General features: G+C 50.0%; 8 protein-coding genes across 8 annotated transcripts; 5 read left to right on the top strand and 3 right to left on the bottom strand.

Moving 5' to 3' along the window:
- Window positions 1–165: 165 nt before the first annotated feature.
- BC939DRAFT_491032 (uncharacterized protein) lies at window positions 166–2,496 on the bottom strand. Its single transcript, XM_051559475.1, has 6 exons — window positions 2,193–2,496; window positions 1,910–2,073; window positions 1,574–1,809; window positions 1,314–1,469; window positions 1,088–1,213; window positions 166–979 (listed from the first exon to the last, which is right to left on the bottom strand). Exons 1-6 carry the CDS (start codon window positions 2,297–2,299, stop codon window positions 623–625), a joined length of 1,146 nt encoding a protein of 381 aa, XP_051414550.1. The 5' UTR covers window positions 2,300–2,496; the 3' UTR covers window positions 166–622.
- Window positions 2,497–2,604: 108 nt separating this feature from the next.
- Window positions 2,605–4,979, top strand: BC939DRAFT_444110 (uncharacterized protein). The gene is made up of 5 exons (XM_051554622.1): window positions 2,605–2,938; window positions 3,167–3,749; window positions 3,958–4,166; window positions 4,279–4,628; window positions 4,722–4,979. The coding sequence occupies exons 1-5, from the start codon at window positions 2,660–2,662 to the stop codon at window positions 4,900–4,902; spliced, it is 1,602 nt and encodes a 533-aa protein (XP_051414549.1). The 5' UTR covers window positions 2,605–2,659; the 3' UTR covers window positions 4,903–4,979.
- A 342-nt stretch (window positions 4,980–5,321) lies between these two features.
- BC939DRAFT_444108 (uncharacterized protein) lies at window positions 5,322–6,756 on the bottom strand. The gene has a single exon (XM_051554621.1). It carries the CDS (start codon window positions 6,679–6,681, stop codon window positions 6,262–6,264), a length of 420 nt encoding a protein of 139 aa, XP_051414548.1. The 5' UTR covers window positions 6,682–6,756; the 3' UTR covers window positions 5,322–6,261.
- Window positions 6,757–6,848: 92 nt separating this feature from the next.
- On the top strand, window positions 6,849–10,510 carry BC939DRAFT_444107 (uncharacterized protein). The gene is made up of 3 exons (XM_051554620.1): window positions 6,849–7,955; window positions 8,586–8,828; window positions 8,935–10,510. Exons 1-3 carry the CDS (start codon window positions 7,284–7,286, stop codon window positions 10,459–10,461), a joined length of 2,442 nt encoding a protein of 813 aa, XP_051414547.1. The 5' UTR covers window positions 6,849–7,283; the 3' UTR covers window positions 10,462–10,510.
- A 1,246-nt stretch (window positions 10,511–11,756) lies between these two features.
- BC939DRAFT_474986 (uncharacterized protein) lies at window positions 11,757–14,250 on the top strand (the record flags this gene model as incomplete). Its single annotated transcript, XM_051558461.1, has 3 exons — window positions 11,757–12,420; window positions 12,516–12,829; window positions 12,925–14,250. The coding sequence occupies 3 exons, from the start codon at window positions 11,757–11,759 to the stop codon at window positions 14,248–14,250; spliced, it is 2,304 nt and encodes a 767-aa protein (XP_051414546.1).
- Window positions 14,251–14,318: 68 nt separating this feature from the next.
- Window positions 14,319–17,336, bottom strand: BC939DRAFT_75442 (CwfJ C-terminus 1-domain-containing protein-like protein). The gene is made up of 5 exons (XM_051561882.1): window positions 16,649–17,336; window positions 16,443–16,515; window positions 16,223–16,353; window positions 15,306–16,127; window positions 14,319–15,205 (listed from the first exon to the last, which is right to left on the bottom strand). Exons 1-5 carry the CDS (start codon window positions 17,210–17,212, stop codon window positions 14,387–14,389), a joined length of 2,409 nt encoding a protein of 802 aa, XP_051414545.1. The 5' UTR covers window positions 17,213–17,336; the 3' UTR covers window positions 14,319–14,386.
- A 124-nt stretch (window positions 17,337–17,460) lies between these two features.
- BC939DRAFT_500922 (uncharacterized protein) lies at window positions 17,461–18,602 on the top strand (the record flags this gene model as incomplete). Its single annotated transcript, XM_051560101.1, has 2 exons — window positions 17,461–17,868; window positions 17,982–18,602. 2 exons carry the CDS (start codon window positions 17,461–17,463, stop codon window positions 18,600–18,602), a joined length of 1,029 nt encoding a protein of 342 aa, XP_051414544.1.
- Window positions 18,603–19,031: 429 nt separating this feature from the next.
- BC939DRAFT_500921 (Alpha/Beta hydrolase protein) lies at window positions 19,032–19,925 on the top strand (the record flags this gene model as incomplete). The annotated part of the gene is made up of 3 exons (XM_051560100.1): window positions 19,032–19,259; window positions 19,399–19,496; window positions 19,611–19,925. Coding segments are annotated over 3 exons (641 nt in total), but the record flags the coding sequence as incomplete, so codon positions are not given.
- Between the last annotated feature and the right edge of the window lie 26 nt (window positions 19,926–19,951).

Below are 19,951 nucleotides of genomic sequence, written 5' to 3'. Positions count from 1 at the left end.
TGCCTGCTTCACTGCCCATGCCTGCCTGCTTCACTGCCCCACCTTATCCTACCCTGTCCAGGAAGAGAAACACCCCTCCAGTCCTTCTTCTCTTCGACTCTTGCGTGGTTCCTCCTCCTTGGGTTCATTCGCCATGTACGGTATACAACTTTTTTATATTTTTTATTATCTTTTATTGAACTTCTGTATTCAAACCACACCACATTCACGCTCTCGGTTCCTGCGCCTAGCGTTATCTGGAAGTCAAGAAACTCTTGGTATTGGCAATCTGCCTTAGCACCACACCCCATGACACAAATGATGAGCACTGGGTCGACCAACAATACTCTGCGGTAGCCTAGCCCATACATACATACATCATGTCCTTCCGTCCTTGCTCACCTCACTAGAGCCGACAATGTGCGTGTGTGTGTGTATATGTGTGAATGTTCTATAATGTGTGTCTGTATTATATATGTGTGTACGTGTGAACAGCCCAGTCATGGAGCGAAGCAGGTGCAAAGGCCGCCTCACAATTATCATTGCGATCGATATTCGTGTTCATGGGGGTTGTTTTTATATTCGATCCAATGCTGGAAGACAGTATGCTTTGTCGCTTGCTGTCACCCCTGCTAATAAAACTCTACGCGTAGACATCCACAGTTTCAGCCTCCATCGTAAGTGCCGTCTTCTTCACGCTCTCGTTCCAAGCTCCTAGACGCTCCTGCATTCCCTTGATCTGATTCCTATCAAGGACACGAGGCTGTACCCAGTGCACGCGCACCACAGAGTCCACCTGGTCAATGGTTCCCTTGATCAAACCGAGCGACAATGCCTTCATCACTAGAATCTCAACCTCCTCCATCGGCAACTTAGTTTCCGACGAGATTGTCGCAAAGGGGATCGAGCGGTTGTCAGAACTGCGCTTGAACACAGTCTCTGTCAAGGACATCAAACAGATCTTCTGACGCAAAGCAGTAATGTTCGACTGCAAGATGTGCTAAAAGAGAAAGGAAAATAAAGTACAGAAAACAGTATTCAATAAAGAAAATTCAGAGCTTGATCAGCACTGCCACTGTCATACCATTGCGAACCATTCTATTGCTACCTCTTGAGCAAAGTGCGGTGCTAGGGCCTCGAACTTTCCAATGTCTCCACTGTTGAACGCAAAGAGCAGGTTCTTTAGCCATTCACGCTCCGTTCCAACAAGCGACTCCAAAATAGGATGCATCAACTATTTTCAATAATAGATGGAGTTATTGTAAGTCCACAAATCTTCATTGCTGCTGGTATACGCGTCGCGTTCACCTCTGACCAAAGCACTGAGGCCTTACTAGCTCTCCAAAGTTGTAGATCGAGTCTCCCAAAAGTGCGGAGAGGGCGAGGTCATTTGCGCGGCTAGCCTTTTCAGCCTGGGAGAGATCGTCGATATTCACGCATGCCAAGTAAAGCAATGCGTTCTTGTAGTACTTGGCATAGTCTGCCTTGATCTATACATCACGGAAGACAAACGTCAATCAGACGTCCAAATCCAAAAGTGTTCGCCTCAAGTCAACGCCAATTGCTTCTCCGCAAGTCAGTTCCTCCGCAGTACCTTGTAATAGTCCGCAGAGACACGCAGATAGCTGGCATTAATTTGAGGGTCGACTGAATCAAAGTGGTCGAGGTGCTTTGAGCACTCTTCCAAATCCTTCTTTGTCGAGTCCAGGTCGCCCAGCAACAGTCCATAATGAGTCGCCTCCATCTTTGCCAGCACGTAAGCATCCCTCGTCTCGTCCTTGTTAACCTTTTCTGTCAAGGTCTTCAGAAACTCCCTAGCTTGCTTATGGTCTTGAAAAGCGAGAATATGGCAATATGGGTCAATAAAAAAATGGATTACTCGAATGAATCGTGGCACATGGGCTTTGATACGACAAGTGACCATACGCACCTGGAATCTGCTTCGAAGCAGAGACGCCGAGGACGACCAGCTTGAGCTGACTCATCTTTGATTCCCAGTCTGAAATAAACTGGTTATAGAGATCCACCTGGAATGGTCCGGACTCGGGCTTTGATACAAATTCCTGAACAGCCAAAGTCAGTTGGTGCCACAGCCTAGGTCAGAGCAAAACAAAGCGAGTTTACAAAATGTTGAGAAAGACAATCGACTAGCATAGGAGGTGGAAACGGATGCTGGAGCATAAAAGGCTTCGGCGATTGAGCAACTGACATACTTGCGCTCGTAAAGGTCCTCAAAGGTGTTGTAGTAGTTCTGGAGGTGGGCTGGAACCTGGCGCTTCTGGGAAGCCAGGAACTGAGGAATGTCAGAGTCGATCTCCATTGTATAATAGCTACGTCTGCCGGCGAGGGTGGTCCTGAGAATGGTGAGTGTGTTGTTTGAATTGGTCGCTTGTCTTTCCTGGCAGGAGTGTTGAATGAAGAATGGTCCTGAACAGGAATTGTGGTTGGAAGGCAGAAAGGAAAGGTGCGCGTCTGGTTCGAGTGCAGACGTGTCTAGGAGTTCCTCGCCGCCGTCGGTGACGTGGATATGATACGGTCAATTAAAGAGTGCTGTCAATTAGAGATACCCATACTCTCTTCCCTGTCCAAATTTGAGCAAGCGCTCTTCTTTTGTCCCACTCCGCCCTCTCCTCTTGCCTCCTCATTCTCAACATCCTTAATCCCATTCAAGAAAGCACTGATGCGCCACCTTTGGACCACAGCCAGCCTGGCACTCTCCTGTGCCGTGCTCTCTCTCGCTTATCCAAACCCACAATCCCATCCTCAGCTGTCATGGACAGACCTGCAACAGGAGCAACAACAACATTCCTTCGCCCCCTTCCACCGCAGCACACACCATCCTGGCAGCAACAGCGACCATAGCGGCATTAATGCTTATGCCCGCTTTGATGGCGAACAGGTTCTCCGCGTCGAGATCACATCGCTGGCCCAGCTAAGGCAGCTCGAAACAGTTGTAGAGGTGAGTTTGCCTCTTCCTTCCCTCCTCCCTCCTCCTTCCTTCCCGCCGGGGCTCGAATCGTTGGAAGCATAGGACACGGGTACTCGCGTGAGGAGGGCGCAAATTACAATGAAACATATGCGCACCAACCAGCCGATTCCTACGCTAGACGACCAGTGGATCGTCTACCAAGGTCCATAACCCAACTCTGACTTTTCTGCGCCGTTATCTGGATAATCTCGTGCATAGAATCACAGTCTCGACTTGTGGTCTAATCTCAGGATTGGAACTGTAGATGTGAGAATTCCAGCGTCGAAGATGGAGGCCTTTGAGGCCGCCACCCACAATATCCCCTCCACCGTCATGATACCTAACTTACAGGAGCTCGTCCCCAGCCAGTCCCCAGCGTCTCTGCTTCACGCCGCCAACAACGAGTGGAACTTCACCGACAACTCGTTCTGGCTCAATTACCATGACTTTGCAACGCTCAGCAATTTTACAGAGGCGATGGTCCAACAGTTCCCAGATCTGGTCAAGCGGGTATCGATCGGACACACCTATGAAGGCAGGGAGGTCTTTGGTATGTCGATTCATGGATACAAGGGCAAGAAAGAGAAGGAGGGCAAGAAGGGCTTCCTCGACGACGATAATGACGCTGCAGACGATGGTGACGAGGATGAAGATGAGAAGACAGCACTTAAGCAAGTGGAGGAGCAGATCGAGTCATGGTGGTCCTGGCTGTTTGGAAACCCAAAGCAGTCTAAGCGTAAGCCCTCGAAGCCAAAGAAGCACCCGAAGGCCATTGTCCTCCACGCAGGACAGCACGCCCGAGGTAAGTCACTTTGGTGTGAGAAAAACTATCTTGCGGAAGGGCTCACACGAGCACACGTTGTTGGTTTCCTGCAGAAATTGGATGTCGATAGTCACCTCCAATCGATGTCGCGTGTGCGCCAACTCTGCCGATGGTGACACCACAATTTTCATTTCCCAATATAGTCCTGACTCTCGCCAACACTATTTTTTTTTTCTTTTTTCTATAGAGTGGATTAGTCCTGCTGTAGTCACCTACATCGCCAAGGAACTGATCTTGGGGTATAGCCACAACAAGAAGATCACTCGGCTAGTCAACCAGTTCGAATTCATAATTGTGCCGGTGCTGAATGCAGATGGCTATGCCTTCACCTGGGAACACAACCGAATGTGGAGGAAAAATCGGCAGCCAACCTCGGTTCCCTTTTGCCCTGGTATCGTAAGTGCATCCTCCCCTTTCAACTATTCCTGAGTACCCTATATGGCTTTTTTTGTCGCCACATTGCTGACTGTATCGTTTTGCTCTCCTTTAAAAATAACAACGTGTATAGGATCCCAATCGCAGTTGGGGATACAAATGGAACACTGGCGGCAGCTCAAGCAACCCTTGCAACGAGGCCTATAATGGACCCGAGGCCTTTGCTGCCCTGGAGGCCAAGATGATGTCAGATTTCATTCGTAAGCGCAAGAACGTGGTCGCCTACATCGACTTTCACGCCTATTCCCAGCTTTGGATGACACCTTTTGGAGGTGATTGCGATCAGATTCCCAAGGATGATGAGGACATCATGGAGGCCGCCATGGGAGCAGCCAAGGCATTGTATGGTATTCACGGCAAGAAATTTGCTGTTGGCAGCATCTGCAGCATCATCTATCAGGCCAGCGGTGGATCTATTGACTGGTAAGGAGATTACCTGTGTGCTTTTGTTTCCGGAGTGATTATTTGGCGTGCTATAACTACGGCGCTGACAACACTGTTAAAAACTTGGTGTAGGACATATGCTGAGGGCAAGGTCAAGTACTCGTACGGAGTAGAGCTGCGAGACACTGGTCGCTACGGGTTTCTTCTCCCAGAATCCGAGATCCTGCCGTCGTCCGAGGAGACCTTTGCTGCTGTCATCTATCTATCTAACTTTATCCGCAAACGCGAGAAGCAGTGGGGCTACATGCTGTAAGCAAATTAGATCCATCATAGCCAGAGCGGCGTTGTATATTTCGTTTTCACTATAATAAATACTGAAACCTCCATAGCTGAATTCACTCTTTGTGCACAGTTGGCCACTTGGAGTGAAAAGCAATCGGTTATTGTATTGCAACACTACGACAAGTTTCATGGACATGGAGGGGCAACGGTCTGTGCATCTCTAAGGGCTATTTTATTCACTGTTCAATGACATGGATCCCCAAAATATCGCGATGGAGCTGCTTGCCTCAGCATCAGCAAAGGCTGATATATGATCCCTTGACCGTTTCATTTTTATTTTTTTTGAGTGCGGTATGGGTGTTGTTGGTTGTTGCGATTGCTCAGCAAAGATCTCCCCGATATCCATATGTGTCTTGCTTTGACCCTGGAGATTTCTCCAATGTCTAATTAGGGACAGGGCTAACTTTTTTGTGAAGAACGTGCGACATCATTTTATTTTTATTTTTCGTGAGGTATAGGGACACATTGCGAAAAAGGAACTCGGCGATTTACACATGAAAAAAGAAAAAAGCATTGGGGCTTGGACCGCTTGCGCTTCGTAAAGAGCTTTTCTTCGAAAAGAGCTTTTGTAAGAGCGCTGCTGCGCTAACTGTAAACGGCCAACATAAAAAGGTAGACAATGGTTCCATTGCAATAACCATGGGGTGTCACACCTGGAAATCCCGTCAAGATCCTCCTCAACTGACAGACAAAAGTGTTGTATGCACCTGGCAATTAAAATAAGAAAAAAGAGAGAGATAGAGAAGGAAAGACAGAGGAAGATTATGCTGTTGAAAAGACTGACGAGGGACGACAACAAGATCTAGAGCGTGTAGGTAAGGGGTCCGTCTGCGTGGAGTTAGTTTCCTTCCAAAGTACCGTCTGACTGTCGGTAACTTTTTTTTTTGTTCATATATGAGCCACTTGCTCACCCGCGTGCCCCCAACCCCCAACAGTGCGAATGAACCTTGTCTCGAGCGCACTGATGCTCTCAGCAGTCGAGGTGCGGTACACCTATGGCTCAGAAAATAACGGCCCCAATAGTGTGAAACGTGGGTTCGATGGATTAAAAGTACATGTAGGGGCCTAGGTATGGCCTAGACATGTCTTTTGTCTCTTATGTCCAGCAGAGGATAGAAAGGCCAATTTGATGTTGGTGGACCATCCATGGCGCTCTAGTCTACTCTAGTAGTTTCCATATTTGATCCTTCCTCCTCCCCTCTGGCGCCTGACAAGGCAACCGTATTGGTAGGACCTGGTAAATCGTTTCTCCTTCAGAGTGAACGCCCAATTGTCGACTGTGGATCCAGAAAGTAGGCGAACCCTTCCAGCGAATGAAAATTCGGGCAGTCTAGAAACAACCCGCAAACTGGGTGAGGGATGGGAGGAGGACAGGCACTGCAGCGGTTGTCCGGTTGTCCCTGGATGAATAATGAAGGGATGATGTGTATGGCATGTAGACTATAACATGTTTTCTCAGGCCCCTGTCCTTCCATGGAGGCTTGGCTTGCTCGCGTGCCCGCTCCAGTCTGGCAGTTGCAGTCTTGTCTGTAATCGGTACGACCTTGGCGACCAATGGGTCGCAAAGAAAAAAAGTCGTGCATGCCCGTGTACTGTGGGCTAGTGTGGAGAGAGATAGGAGGCGAGTAAGCAAGAAAACATAAGCATGTGCAATCAGCGCAAGGCGCACACACACATTTACAAATAGATATATCGCACCGAGGAGAAAGAGGAAGTCTCTGCAGAAATAAGTGCCTGAATGTGGGTGCATGCAGGAATGTGTATTAGGTGATACAAACTGGAGCTCCTTCCTTCTCGGTGTTCTCTCTCCAACCGACTGAATACAAATGAATTAAGAGAATACTGGACTGTGGACTATCCCCCTTCTCTCTCTCCATCCAATCGAGGGAGAAGGATTAACGAGCGGTCTCCTCTCCCACTCTCCCCTCCCACCTCTTGCTGTCTTCTCTCCTTCTCTTTTCTGTCTTCTCTCTTCCCTCTCTCTCTCTCTTCTCCCTTTCTCTCTTTCTCTCTTCTCTCTCCCTCTCCCTCTCCCTCTCCGTCTCGTCCGATACCCTCTCGCCATACGTCCGTATCCCCCTAGTCTCCACTTCCCTCCTCCCCCCTCCATGGCCTCTCGCCCTCTGTAACGTCCCCCCCTTTGTACATACACACATTCCCTTCCATACCCTCCGACCTGTTTATTCCTTCTCACACACCCGCCTCGGTTCGTTAATACGATTAAAGTTCCGCACCAAGTGCCTGTCTGTGCCTGCACCTGTCTCTCCCCCCCCACAAACAACACACGCCAAACCCTTGCCTCCACACCCCACATATCCGACCCAGTCCTCGCCCAGAGTCAACCACAAAGCAATGGTCAGGATCGCACGGTCGCTCATCGGCGGTCTCCTGGCACTGTCCATGCTCCTCCCAGCATCAGTCGCCGCTCAAAAAGCCACCACCACCATCACTAAGGCTGTTGCTCCCACAACCACCGCCCCCGTAGTGGCCGCCACCTCCCACGCAGCACCCACAACCAACTTCGTCCTCCCTACGACTACCCCAACAGCCCCCGGCACAACTTCCCCAAACGGCGCCAGCAACCAAACCTCGGCCAGCTGCCCTGGCCCACTGATCCCCAACACAAAGGGACTTAAGATCTCGACCTGCATGGGCCCCTGCTGTATCAAATGCCCTGCAATCGAGAGCTTTTACAAGCCCAACCAGGTCGAGAATGTGCTCAAGGCCGCCTACATCACCAGGCAGGTCTCCATGGGATTTGCCGTCTTCATAGCCATCTCATACCTGGTCCTGCCAGGCAAGCGGTCCCAGCCGCACATCTCGGTCCTGTTCCTGACGGTCTCACTCTCGCTCTGGTACGCGGCCTTTGATGTGATGCCGGGCGTGTCAAATGCCTGCGTCGATGACTTTGAGCAATCGACCGGCCATAACTCGAGGCTGTGCGGTGTCCAGGGCGTGCTGATCATCTACCTGACCCAGACCAGTGCATTGTGGTGCTCGCTCCTGATTTACAAGCTGCACATGGTAAACAAATCCGCGCCCTTTGTTTTTGTTTCTACTTTACGCAGACCCTGCCCTGTTTTTTTTTTTTTTTTTTTTTTTTCTTCGTGCTCATCTGCATTGACGCCTCAGCCCTCATTCGCTCTCTCTAAATACATCCATCGAGATGTTTATCGCGTTATGATCCACCCGTATATTACACATATTGTATCTCGATAACGATGCCCGCATATCGCCTTTTCATTTTTCTGTATCCTTGGAATTGCTCTCGCGCATGGTCTTGTGTTCCCTGAAAAATTTCTGCCATCCCTCTGACAATATGGCGCCCAGACAGCAAGGAACTTTCGCTGGAGCAACTGCCAACAAAGTGGAGGAGTAGAAACAGCAGCGAAAAGCACGGTCGAGGCTGAGTGCCGTAAAGTGATAAAGTGAATAAGCAAACAAACAAAGCCCTCCCCCTTTTGAGAGCGCGCTAACCTATTTTCGCAAGCAATTCTCGCCCATCCAACGCGTGTCCTTTTACTTCGCTTCGTTCTCGAGTTTCGTTGGTGCTCCGCTCTGCCCCATTAACCTTAATCGGATTCTCCACTCCTATTGCACACAATTTATCCTAACCACTAACCATCTTTATCATCTTTATTCCCACCAAATCAGCTGGCGGTCTGGCGTTCCAACTGGATCGACGCCTACTATGGATGGTTCACCGGTCTCTGCTGGATCCTCCCTCTGGCATTCGCGATCCCAGTCGCTGTCAAGAACCTGGCCGAGTATCCCGGAATCGGATTCAGCTGTCTGGTCAACACCTCCAACTTGAACACCTATCTGTTTTACCCCACGGCCGTATACATATATCCAGCCATGCTCTGTCACATCGTCACTGTCGCAAAGATGATTCATGTAAGTGCTGTTCCTCACCAGTGCACACGAAAAGCGCTCCCGCGAGTGAATGGGGCCATATCAGACACTTATCAATTTCATGTTCGTTCCTTTGTCGTTCACATAGTTGGCGGTCATGTCCTCCAAGATCGACACTGGTCTTTCGCAGCTGTCATCAGACGCCAGAATGAGGATTACGACGACCATGCAGGCCAAGCGCCTCCTTCGTGGCCAGTGGCGTCCAGCTCTGATGATGGGTACAGTCATGACCTCGCTCACGGTCTTTTGGCTGTTTTACTTTGTGGATGCTCATCGTATCGCTAGCCTCGGTCCCAGTACTCCCTGGCTCCAAGAATGGGTTGCTTGCGTCATGGCAAACGGTGCCCAAGGAAAGTCTTCGGTTGAGACCCAGACCATCTGCGCCAAGGGAGCTGTCCATAATCTTCCCTCGATCCCTTGGTTTACAGCTGCAGAAATGTTGGTGGCGGTCCTCGGTGTTATTGTCGCCGCAGTATTCATCTCCAAGTCCGAGTTTTGGGAAGAGTGGGCCTATCTCCTGAGCAACCTGCTCCGCCGCGGCAAGACTGGCCGCGGTTCCTCAAGAGGCAGAAGCTCGCCCGATGGCGGTTCGAGTGCCCCCACCAGAACGTTTAACAATCAGCACCTGGATGACAGGAAGGTAGCACCTCTTCGTCCGGATATGAAGGGTAGTGCTCCGGGCGTATACAGGAGCAACAGCAAGGCCAGCTTGAACGGCTCGCCTGCATCGCAGTGGTACGATATGGATGACCTGATTGACAAGGAATACGACGACCAGGGCAACCGCAGACTGCAGAGGAGCATGAGCTATGGATCTCGCGCAGGAATCGCGGTCCATTCCGGTCCCAATCCAGTCTCTGATCCGCCGCACTACAACAACACCGACACTATCAGCGGCGACCTGCTCTACAGACCCCCCATCCAAGAGGCCACACCTACGCACTGGTCCCCAAGTGCACACACCCTTGCGAGTCCCACCAGGGCCTATATGAACCAGAGCGACCATGAGCGCTATGTTGAGGAGCCTGTAGTCCCCAGCCCTGTGCCTAGGACACCCAAGGTAGCCAATAGCGAGCCCGTGTTCCTCTCCAGCCCCGTCGGTGTTGCCTCCTCGCCCACTTCGGCTACGGGCTACCACAGCAACTCACTTTCACCCATGCCGCCGAGGTCGCCCACATATCCGCAACGATCCCAGCCTCTCGAGTCAGTTCCGATCATTGGAGTCGCGACGCGTGGCTCACCAGCACTGGCATACCAACAACCACAGGTGCAGGCGCAATATCCTCATCAAAAGATGTACTCGACCTCCCCCTCACAGAAGCAAAAAGAAGCACTCTACAGCTCAAACGAGAGCGAGCAGATTATGATGGCCTCGCGTGGAAGTGTGACTATGGGCAAGAACATGGGCCCCTCGACCAAGAACAACGGATCCCCTCAACCACACCCCATGCGGATCAACACGACTCTTGCTCAATCATCACAAATAGATGAACGGTCCAAGAGTCCGCCACCGTCGGTGCCCGTCAAGAGTCCCCATCGACATCTTCAACAAGGGTACACATCACCACCGATTCGCACACCTGCTTCGCCATCGAGCAATCATTATCGCGAGTAAACATGGAGCTGAAGAGGTGGAAAACGTGGTATAAAGAAGAGCATCGGGGGGGGGGGGGGGGGGGACGATTACAGATGTAAGGGAGGGACATGCAGAAACGAAATGAAAGGAAAAAAAATAAACAACGCGGGTCGTTCATAGATTATACTTCTCGTATACACGACGCATATTTTCCCCTTCAAGCAAAAAGAAAAGAAAGAAAAAGACAACAACAGCCCATTATTAAATACTACAATAATCAACATCCAACGGTGCGAGTGTCGAAGTTTTATGAGTTCATCCCACGGTCTCTGATGTATTTCTGTTACCATGAGCAATTGGACGCCAGGGACGTGAAAGGAGAAAAGGGTTTAGCGGGGAAGGAGAGTTGTACAAGACCTTTATTAATGTCTTTGCGATCGACCACTCATCGTTTCATCCGGAGTGCGTAGCAGGGGGTTAATTTGGTTGTGCTTTGTGCGACGTATACACGCGTATATTGCGTGGGATATATTGTAATATCCCCTCCTTTTCTTGTATGTAGATAATGACCATGCCACGTACATACCTTGTGCAAGCGTACACATGGAACTGTACAAGTAGTCTACTCGTACGCTTGCCTTTTTAATCAGCAATTGGTATAATCATCGCTCTCGTTTATTCAAGGAGAGAGAGAGAGAGAGAGAGAGAGAGAGAGAGAGAGAGAGAGAGAACAACTACATCCTGCTTTATGCTTCAAGCGTTGTCACTGCTTCGTATGTATCAGTGAACAGATGTGTTTAACGACCTCGCTGTGGTCCGAATATGCTCATCTGTTTAGACTGTTTGCTTCCTCGATGGTGTTGTGGAGAAAAAGGGAAAAGAAGAGTAAAGTCCAGAGGGCTCACGATTCGGCATTACGTTTGTTTGTTCACCTTCCCAAATAAATGTAATAATTATCGACATCGAAGGAGTGGAGTATCGCAAGCTGTACCTGAATACTACTTCACTACAGGCTTTACACTACGCCATATTAGAGACATGGCGTAGTATGGCTAGCATGGCTAAGGTGTGCTATCTCTCCGCCTTTGATTGTTTGGCCCAATGAGTTCTGTCTTCAAAGGTTTCTCCGCATTTCGTCCTGTCAACGGTGCCATCGATAGCCTCATACCGCGGGACGTCTTCCACACTTTCTCTCGTGTTCTTTTTGTTCTTGTTCATCCTTCCTCTTCCACTTCCTCTTCTCTCTTCAAAGCCCTCCCCACGCACACCTTATATACCCCATATACTCTCCACTTCACTTTTGACGATCACTACCATCTCTAATATATCCACAAATGTCCATGCGGCGGACAACCACGTCCACCCTGGTGCTTGTCGCAATCCTTTTCTTCGTCACAACCCTGTTCTCAGCCCACCCCTTGGTCTCATCGACCACTACTTCCAATGTTATCACCATCGGGCCTCTTCCTTCAATCACCACTAAAACATCCGTAACCACGACAACACCGGCCACTACCACTACATCCACTGCTCGAGCATCAAAAACATCCAGTATTACAACACCTACAACCAACTTCATCCTTCCAAAGCCCACGCCCACAGCAGGCGGCAACGGAAATTCATCACTTTTGACGACTTGCCCGCCTCCACTGATACCCAATGTCAATAACCTCGTCTCCTCATCCTGCATGGGATCTTGCTGCATGCCATGTCCCGCGTCCTCTATATTCTATGCACCCCATCAAATGGAAACGGTGCACACAGTAACAAGCGTCCTCAGGGCCATCTCTGCAGCGGCCTGTATGATTCTGGCCGTGTCCTATTGGACTCTACCCAGTCGGCGCAAACATCCACATCTGATCGTATGGCTACTCGCGATCACCATCGTGCTCTGGGAGGCTCTGGGAACCGTGTGGTTACATAAGAAAGAAGAGCTGTTGTGCGAGAGCGCGTATGAGGTTGCGAACATGACCAATTCATGGCTTTGTGCAGTCCAAGGTAATTGTAATTGTAATTGTAGATTATTCCGTAACGACCTAAACATTCAACCACGTTGCTTCATGCTCACCATGGCTCTCGAACCTTTTGTTTAGGTATTGGTATCACGTATCTGGTCCTAGTGATTCTCTGGCTGGGGCTGTTGTTGATCACCAACCTACACGTCTTGGCCGTCTACCGGTCCTCGATTGTCCAGACCTACATGTCCAGATTTATGGTGCTCGCCTTTTCCCTGCCCCTGGCCATGGTCATCCCCGTGGTGGTCAGGAAGGAAATCATGAACCCAGGATTTGGCTCGATTTGCTTTGTGGGCCCTAATGTTGCGGACGCGTACTTTTTCATCCCACTGTCTGTCATCGTGTGCCTCGCGACGCTGATGCATCTGGGTACAATCGGGTACATGATCAGGGTAACAATGCTGCTCTATACACTACCAAGATTAATGGGTACCGGAACGTTTAGAACACGGATCTCACTTATCGTACTATCCTCTCCTCCCTATAGACGAAAGTCGAGGCTGGCAAGGACTCGTTCAGCCAGGGTATTGCTAACCCACACCTGCCTGTCTCGACCAAGGAGCGACGTCTCCAAATCTCACGCGACATCTCCCTCTTCCTCAAGCAGCAATGGCGTCCTGGTGTTTTCGCTCTGGGTCTGTTGTTCATCGACATGGTCTACTGGTTGTTTTATTTCGTCGAGAGTAAAAAACTCATGAACGTCGGACCCAAGGTCCCCTGGTTCCAGGACTGGATCTCCTGTCTCGGTCAACAAACCGTTCTTGCCATCAAGGCCGGCACCCTCTCCGCCAAGAACCCCACTCCGGACCAGATCCAGGCGACAGGAGACTTTGCTCAAATGTTCTGTTCTGGTATCGCAAGACCCCATGTACCGAACGCTGCCTGGGCTGCCCTGACAGATATTTTGCCATCAATATTTGGGATCGTGGTGCTGTTAATTTTTGGATCCAGGATGGAACTGTGGCGGGACTTGAAGTCGCATCTGTTCGGACAAAGTCGTCATGAGGACGATCAGGGTGGAGAGAACGGTGGCGGGGGCAAGTACATGCTGGGCGAGGTCACCAAAGGAAACAGAGACAAGACCCTGGAAAAGCAGCAGCATGTGCCTCCGAGACCCATGCTCAGCAACATCAGCCAGATGCGTGAAGAGTGTCGCGCTGCTGATCAGGATCTTAGGAACCTCGACAACTTTTACAGCGATCGGATGAATCCCACCGCCGCCATGAGAACAGGCGCAGCCCAAGGAACCATATTCATGGGCAATTCTGGCGACCGTAATCTCCACTCACCGACCCTGCGGGTCGATACACCCGACCCATGGAAACTCACGTCCTTACCGAATTCTGTGCAGGAGAGCGATCAATACAGCCTTGTAAGCGGTCGCTCATTAACACCCCAGCTCAAGATCAACACGGATTCAGTATCCCAGCCCAGGTCGACAACAGAGTCGCAGAAGCGGTTCTATAACACTGAGGACTTGCAGGCGTCACCCATCAGTCTCATTACCCCACCTCCACTGTACATTCCTAATAACAACAGTAACAATAGCCGCGGAGTCTCGCCTACATCCAGGGCCCACAACTTTCCGGATCTGGACCCACAGCTGGCTGTAGTCGGGGAGGCAAGTCGCGTCCGTTTGGATTACCGATCTAATTCGGAGATACGCCAATTCCAGTCCGAGGCACACTCCTTGTACTACCAACCGCAGCAGGCAAAACCGCAGCTTCTCTCCAGAGATTCATCTTTGCGTTCCATGCGGGCAGCTTCGCCCGTGCCTGTCCGACCGCGCAAGAGCCTTGCTCGACGTTCATAGAAAAAGATTCCATTTTTTTTATTTTTGTTGGTTTGTTTTTGTACAGCCCTCCCCTTCCAAACCGCTTTTGTTGATATCATCTGCCTTGCTTTTCTTTGCTGTCAATGTAATAAATAAATAAAAAAGAACAACGATTTTATTTATCCGCAAGCGTTCGTGTCCAGTCCCAGGCGTGCCAACCCTTCTTAAACGCCTCGATGCGTCTAGGACTCTCTGCAGTCGGAATCCTCTTGTTATTCCTTCGTGACCACTGCAATGAGTCCATCTCGCAGATCGAGGCTAAGACCTCCTTTACAAAATAGTCTTCGAACCTATCCGCATCCTCAATGACATGGCCATACCCCTTGTCAGGCGACCCAAACCAGACGTGAACGAACGGCATCTTGCTGGTCAACCGCCGACGGAATCCTCCGTTCTTGGGGTCCTTGGTGTCGGTCTCAATCAGCTTCTTATGCTGCGACCACTCTTCGTCTGCATTCAGAATGGCCTCCTTGAAGTATCCTGGAGCGGTTTGGCCAGCATCCCAGGGAATAGGGATACACTCGATCACCGTGTGTTTCTGCCACTTGAGGTTAATCACTGTTTCCGAAAAGACCACGTATCTCTCCTGTGCTGCGTTCATCTGGATCAGACACTTCATAAAGTTCCGGATCTCATCCCAGGCATCGTCGTCGCACTCCAGGGTCGAGGTGACATGTTGAACGGGGACAATCATGCAATGGCCCGGTAGGAACTCTTTGTACAGTGGCAGACCGAGATAAACGCGTGCGCCCATAGAAACCACTGGCATGACCGGTGGAGTGCGACCCTCGTCCTTGAAGCACATGGAGCAGTTATCGAGTGCTGTCTGTGTTTTGCGATAGTCGTTAATGGCAGAGCTCTTGAGCTGAGCGTCGTTTTTCTTGACTGTGCGCGCAATTTTGTCCGCATTCTCGTCCATGTAGTCAAGATCATCCTATCAAGAGCAGAAATCCGGGTGTTAAAATTTCTGATAAAGCGATAGTTTATCCTAGATCCTGGATGCGAACTGTACACAGGGGCCTCGGCGTACTTACTTTGAAAACAGCATCTCGAGTGATCCTGCGAGCGAGCTCCTTATCCATGCCTTCCTCCAGACCCAGCTTTTCGCGTCTCACCAACTCGTGAAGATCCATATCACCCTCTTCGCCCTGATAAGCGATACGGTTTCCTTGCTCATCATGTGTCACCTCCTTCTTGTTGCCCGGTGTCTTCCTGTTACCAGGACCAAGAGGTGCTGGAGACGAAGACCCACTGGACCGTCCCATAGTTTGCACAATGACCGTCCTCTGCATATCCGGCGATTTGATAGAAATCTCCAGGGCAGCCTTCTGTGCTTGTTCGTACTCCTTCTCTAGGGCCTCTGCGTCCGGCGTTCCCAGCATCTTGGCGCGGATAGCCTTCGCCTTTAACTTGTTCAGCTGATCAGGTGTTATGGTAGGCTCGGCCGAGTGATTCGGAATTGGTGAGGATACATGGGTTGCAAATGGAGATGGAATTGGCGTAAATCTTCTTTCTTGCTCCTTTTCCCTTTCCTTCTCCCTGTTGCGCCTCACCAGCTCCTTTTCTAGCCGTTCCTGCTCATCCATAGGTCGCTGAAAGGGTGAAGAAGCCGCAGAGCTGAATTCTGAAAGACGCCCGCTCTTCGACGGTCGGTCATCTCTGCTGCGACGATCGTCGTCTCGAGCCCGTCGATCATCATCATCGTCGCGGCGTCTATCGTCCCTGCGGCTGTCTCTTCTGTCATCCCTCCGGTCGTCCCTGTCATCGCCTCTGTCACTTCGGCGCCCCTTCCTCCTTGATGCTCTCCTGTCCAATTCCCTGCGCTCCTCCATCGCTTCATTGAACTTTTCTATTGACTATTACATATAGAATGAAAGGATAACATTAATATAGACCATCACATGGTCGACGCTCGAACGTACTGGCCGAGACACAAGGACGAGGTACACACCCCGTAGCGCTCGATCCCAATGACTTCTGGAGCGACGCCTTCCTCCGCCGCAGTTTCCAGAACGCGCTTCAGCTTGGTCATTCGCCAGCTTGATCCTGCATCCCCAATAGTATACGACGGCTTTTCTACGACTGATATGAACCATCCGAAATGTGAGTGTCCGAAACTGCATCCAAGGTCATCACTGGCAGTTTATGGAAATATGTCCGAAAATGCGTACCCATTTCTGGGTACTGGTCTATATGGAGGCCAGCTTTGTAGTGGACGTTTAGTTCACGACTGCTGATCCGGGGCTATTACGATGGAATATAAATAAAAAAAAAAAAAAAAAAAAAAAAAAAAGGGTGTCTGTTAGCCTGCTGAGTACGATTGCCGAACAGCCAGCTGACGCACTAAGTGGCAAGAACAGAAACCACAGTTGCATACCTTGTCTGGATTAGGCTGGTCCTCTTTCGGTTTCTTAACCCTCAATGCTCCCATAAGCCCAAAATCTATGCCACCGCCTTCCATCATCCATGCATCATGTTTTGGACCATCATTTCCCTTTGATGCGGGTGTATTTGAGGATTGGTACTGATCGCTTGATAAATCAACTGGTTCTGTGCTAGGTTGGCTGGCGATTTGTGCCTGCAAGGGATTCGGATCAACTCCTGGGACTTCCTTCTCCACCCACATGTCCTCGTCGCCGCTGTCCTCTTTGTCGACTCTACGACCACTGCTCTTGGAACTTCTGTCCTTATCCCTGTCATGTTTTGATGATGATGATTTGTGGTGATGACGTCGATGTCTATCTTCGTCGTCCCGATCATGGTGCCGAGTCTTGGAGGAAGACGAAGAGGACTTGTGCTTCTTATGTCGGTCCTCGTGTTCGTCCTTGTCGTGGTGACGGTGCTTCTTGTCCCGCTCACGGTCTTGGTCGCGGTCCTTGTCGTCCTTCCAGTCCTTATCCCGCCGATGACTGCTCGCACTGCTTCGTGAAGGCGCGTCCATGCTGAGTTCTCAAAAGTTGGTTGAATGGGGGGAGAATGCAAGAGTACCGTGCAAAAAAAAAAAAGTGAGACCTTATTCTTCTCGCGCCTTGAAAGACCGCTCTTTCAAGGTTTGAACACTTACAGGTGTAAAGAGTGGCTTTGGCCTGTTTTGGAGACAAGCTGATCTTCGTCCTCCCGTTAGCATGGTCTAACTCACTCTTCAGTTCTGGCACCGAAACCATTTCAACGGAATTCCACACAAGAATCATGGCAGCAACATATTTCAGGAAAACTCTCTGGTTGAGCACCAAGTTCGCCATGCCTGCGCTCCGACCAGGATCCCAGTTCTGCAGGTTCAGGTCTTCGTGGAGCGCTCCCGACTCTGCAGTTCACAGTGGTAACAGCGACAACAGCGACACAACAAGGCAAAGGAAGATCGACAATAAACCTTTCAAGGGTAAAAACAAAGGAAGCAAAAACCCAGAGGTCGGCGACAAATATGTTGAGGAACCCTTTGAAGACAAAATCCCGTCCATCAAGAAATCCACCGACCCTGACCTCTACCGCATTTTTTTCAGGAGTCCAGATAAGATCCGATCTCTGGAGGACGCCCAGGTTTTCATCAGCCATATTAAATTCAGCTACGGTCCATTAACACAATACCAGTTTGCAAGGGTATGTATGATCTACAGAAGCGAACTGCGTGACTACTACTTTTTTATCATCAGTCCTCATCTATTAGACAATTCACTAACGCAATACTGCTCTCCGAGCATTCTGCTGAACAGTGCCCTGAAACGAATAGGTATCTTGGATACGGATTTTTGACGTTCAAGTACGAGGAGTCGCTCAACAAGGCTTTATCGGATGAATATATTCGGGTCGGAATGAAGGATTTTGAGCTCATACGGACAGGACACATGCCCTCGCGTCGTGCCATCCTCCACAAAAACATAGGTTTCCCTGGATTTCATAACTTAGAGGAGCTGAGGGCTGCAAAGGCGAAGAAACAACAAGAGCAACAGCAACAAGGTAGCTCTGGGGATCAGGATACTAGTAGCAGTAGCTTGAACAGGACAGAGGAACATCCCAAGGATGACACAACAAAGGAGGCAGAACTGTTCGTCTCTGCATTAGCAGAATCGGTTTCCCAGTCTGATTCTTCAGGTTCATCGGCAACCACAACGCCCAGGATGGGCTCTACATCCAGGCCGTACTACAAACCTCTGCAGAAGAAGGGCATGGCTCAGCTCTGGAAAACAATCCCTAATGAGATTGAGCGATCGGAACAATCGCCTGATCCACAGAATGTGGATGGTGCCAGTGATGAGAGCTCCAATTTTGAGGCGTTGAACAGCAAAGACGTCTCTGAAGAGGTGGGCAGCACCATGTCCGACAAACTATCATAGGGGGATGGACAGATTAATAGAATTACCGTTCATCGCTTACAGCTTGCTTGTGGATCTATGGAATGCATGTTGCTCTGGAGTGTGCAGGGTCTAGAGTACCATGCACATTCGCGCATAAACAAATTCGACCTGACCCAGTTCATTTAAGGATACAATTGCTCTGTTGTACAAACCCTCTTTCTTCCTTATCTTTCTACCGCTCTTTCATTCACACGCACCTACTTTTATTTTATCTCACTTCCGTTCCTCTTTTTCTTTATTCCTTTCCATCTCGGCTGCTTTACTTTAATCCTTGAACCTTTTCCCCTCAATTACACTCAACCGAAACCCACCCGGTCGAATTTCCCCCCTGTCTCGCCCACAACTCCACCATAACCATAACAAACCCCCATGGCCTATAATACACTCGTCCCTTGGACAAGGCCAACCATGGTGCTCTCCACCATCCTGGCACTCTACCTCGGCTACAAGGCCTTTCGTCTCATAGAGGCTCGACAGAGGGAAAACGCCATACAACCCTCACCCACCAGTCCGGTCCTCGTCAACCATTTCCAATTCGTCACCGTGAATGGCAAGCGGTTGCGAATCGTTCACATTCCTCATGAGTTGGGCTCCAAAGTACCGCTGCTGGTCTTTATTCATGGAGTTGGTGGCCAGGTACTGTTTTCAGTATTTCGTTTCTGTCCTATGGCTGCTCAACTGGCTTGATAATGGATGCGTTTCTTGGATCGGGCAAATCACTGACAGGTTACTTTATGTTATTGTGTATACGGCGCCGCCATTGGATTGTTTTCAGCTGGAGCAGTTTGAAAAGCAGATCGAGTATTTTAGTCATAGCACGCATATCTTGGCCATTGACATGTGCGGATACGGTGCAAGCGATGTGCCAGACAGGTAACTACAAAGAGCAATTGTCGGTCCCCCTCCCCCCCAATTGATTCTAGGTTCTAGGCGCTGATCGATCGGTTTTTTGCGTTATCCTTTTTCTTTTGTTTTTTTTTTCTTCAGTTTCGAACACTACACAACAGATGCCTTTACGGAGGATATCGTTGTATTGCTGCAGCGATATAAGAGCGAGGACACCGTCCTGATCTGTCACTCGTACGGTTGTGCCGTCGGCACGCATCTGTACTCTCGGCTTGAGACCCTCGAAAACCTCAACAACTCGATCAAGGCGATGGTCATGATCGGACCCAAAGCCATTATCACACAGCACGAGCTGGAGAGTCGGGAGCAATTGAGAAGAACACCGGACTGGGCCGTAAATCTGGCCCGTCACCTGGACAGGATGGGCGGGATTCACTCCAAATCCGTCGACCGACTGTTGCATGCGACCGCGAGCGACGACC

The sequence above is a fragment of the Gamsiella multidivaricata genome, assembly GCF_025024155.1.
Source record: "Gamsiella multidivaricata strain RSA 2152 chromosome Unknown BC939scaffold_16, whole genome shotgun sequence".
Taxonomy (NCBI): domain Eukaryota; kingdom Fungi; phylum Mortierellomycota; class Mortierellomycetes; order Mortierellales; family Mortierellaceae; genus Gamsiella; species Gamsiella multidivaricata.
Note: the sequence above shows the minus strand (reverse complement) of the source record. Positions and strands in the feature narration are given on the sequence as shown.

Excerpts from the sequence above, each read along its gene's own strand:
- BC939DRAFT_491032 (XM_051559475.1), bottom strand. The coding sequence starts at position 2,299 with ATGGAGATCGACTCTGACATTCCTCAGTTCCTGGCTTCCCAGAAGCGC. Across the intron at positions 1,810-1,909 it reads TGCTTCGAAGCAGATTCCAG|ACCATAAGCAAGCTAGGGAG; the intron begins GTGCGTATGGTC and ends TCGCTTTTCAAG. Across the intron at positions 1,214-1,313 it reads TCTACAACTTTGGAGAGCTA|TTGATGCATCCTATTTTGGA; the intron begins GTAAGGCCTCAG and ends TATTGAAAATAG.
- BC939DRAFT_444110 (XM_051554622.1), top strand. The coding sequence starts at position 2,660 with ATGCGCCACCTTTGGACCACAGCCAGCCTGGCACTCTCCTGTGCCGTG. Across the intron at positions 4,167-4,278 it reads TTCCCTTTTGCCCTGGTATC|GATCCCAATCGCAGTTGGGG; the intron begins GTAAGTGCATCC and ends CAACGTGTATAG. Across the intron at positions 4,629-4,721 it reads AGCGGTGGATCTATTGACTG|GACATATGCTGAGGGCAAGG; the intron begins GTAAGGAGATTA and ends AACTTGGTGTAG.
- BC939DRAFT_444108 (XM_051554621.1), bottom strand. The coding sequence starts at position 6,681 with ATGCACCCACATTCAGGCACTTATTTCTGCAGAGACTTCCTCTTTCTC.
- BC939DRAFT_444107 (XM_051554620.1), top strand. The coding sequence starts at position 7,284 with ATGGTCAGGATCGCACGGTCGCTCATCGGCGGTCTCCTGGCACTGTCC. Across the intron at positions 7,956-8,585 it reads TGATTTACAAGCTGCACATG|CTGGCGGTCTGGCGTTCCAA; the intron begins GTAAACAAATCC and ends CCACCAAATCAG. Across the intron at positions 8,829-8,934 it reads CTGTCGCAAAGATGATTCAT|TTGGCGGTCATGTCCTCCAA; the intron begins GTAAGTGCTGTT and ends TCGTTCACATAG.
- BC939DRAFT_75442 (XM_051561882.1), bottom strand. The coding sequence starts at position 17,212 with ATGGACGCGCCTTCACGAAGCAGTGCGAGCAGTCATCGGCGGGATAAG. Across the intron at positions 16,354-16,442 it reads AGACCAGTACCCAGAAATGG|TCGTAGAAAAGCCGTCGTAT; the intron begins GTACGCATTTTC and ends GGTTCATATCAG. Across the intron at positions 16,128-16,222 it reads TTGGGATCGAGCGCTACGGG|TCAATAGAAAAGTTCAATGA; the intron begins GTGTGTACCTCG and ends TATATGTAATAG.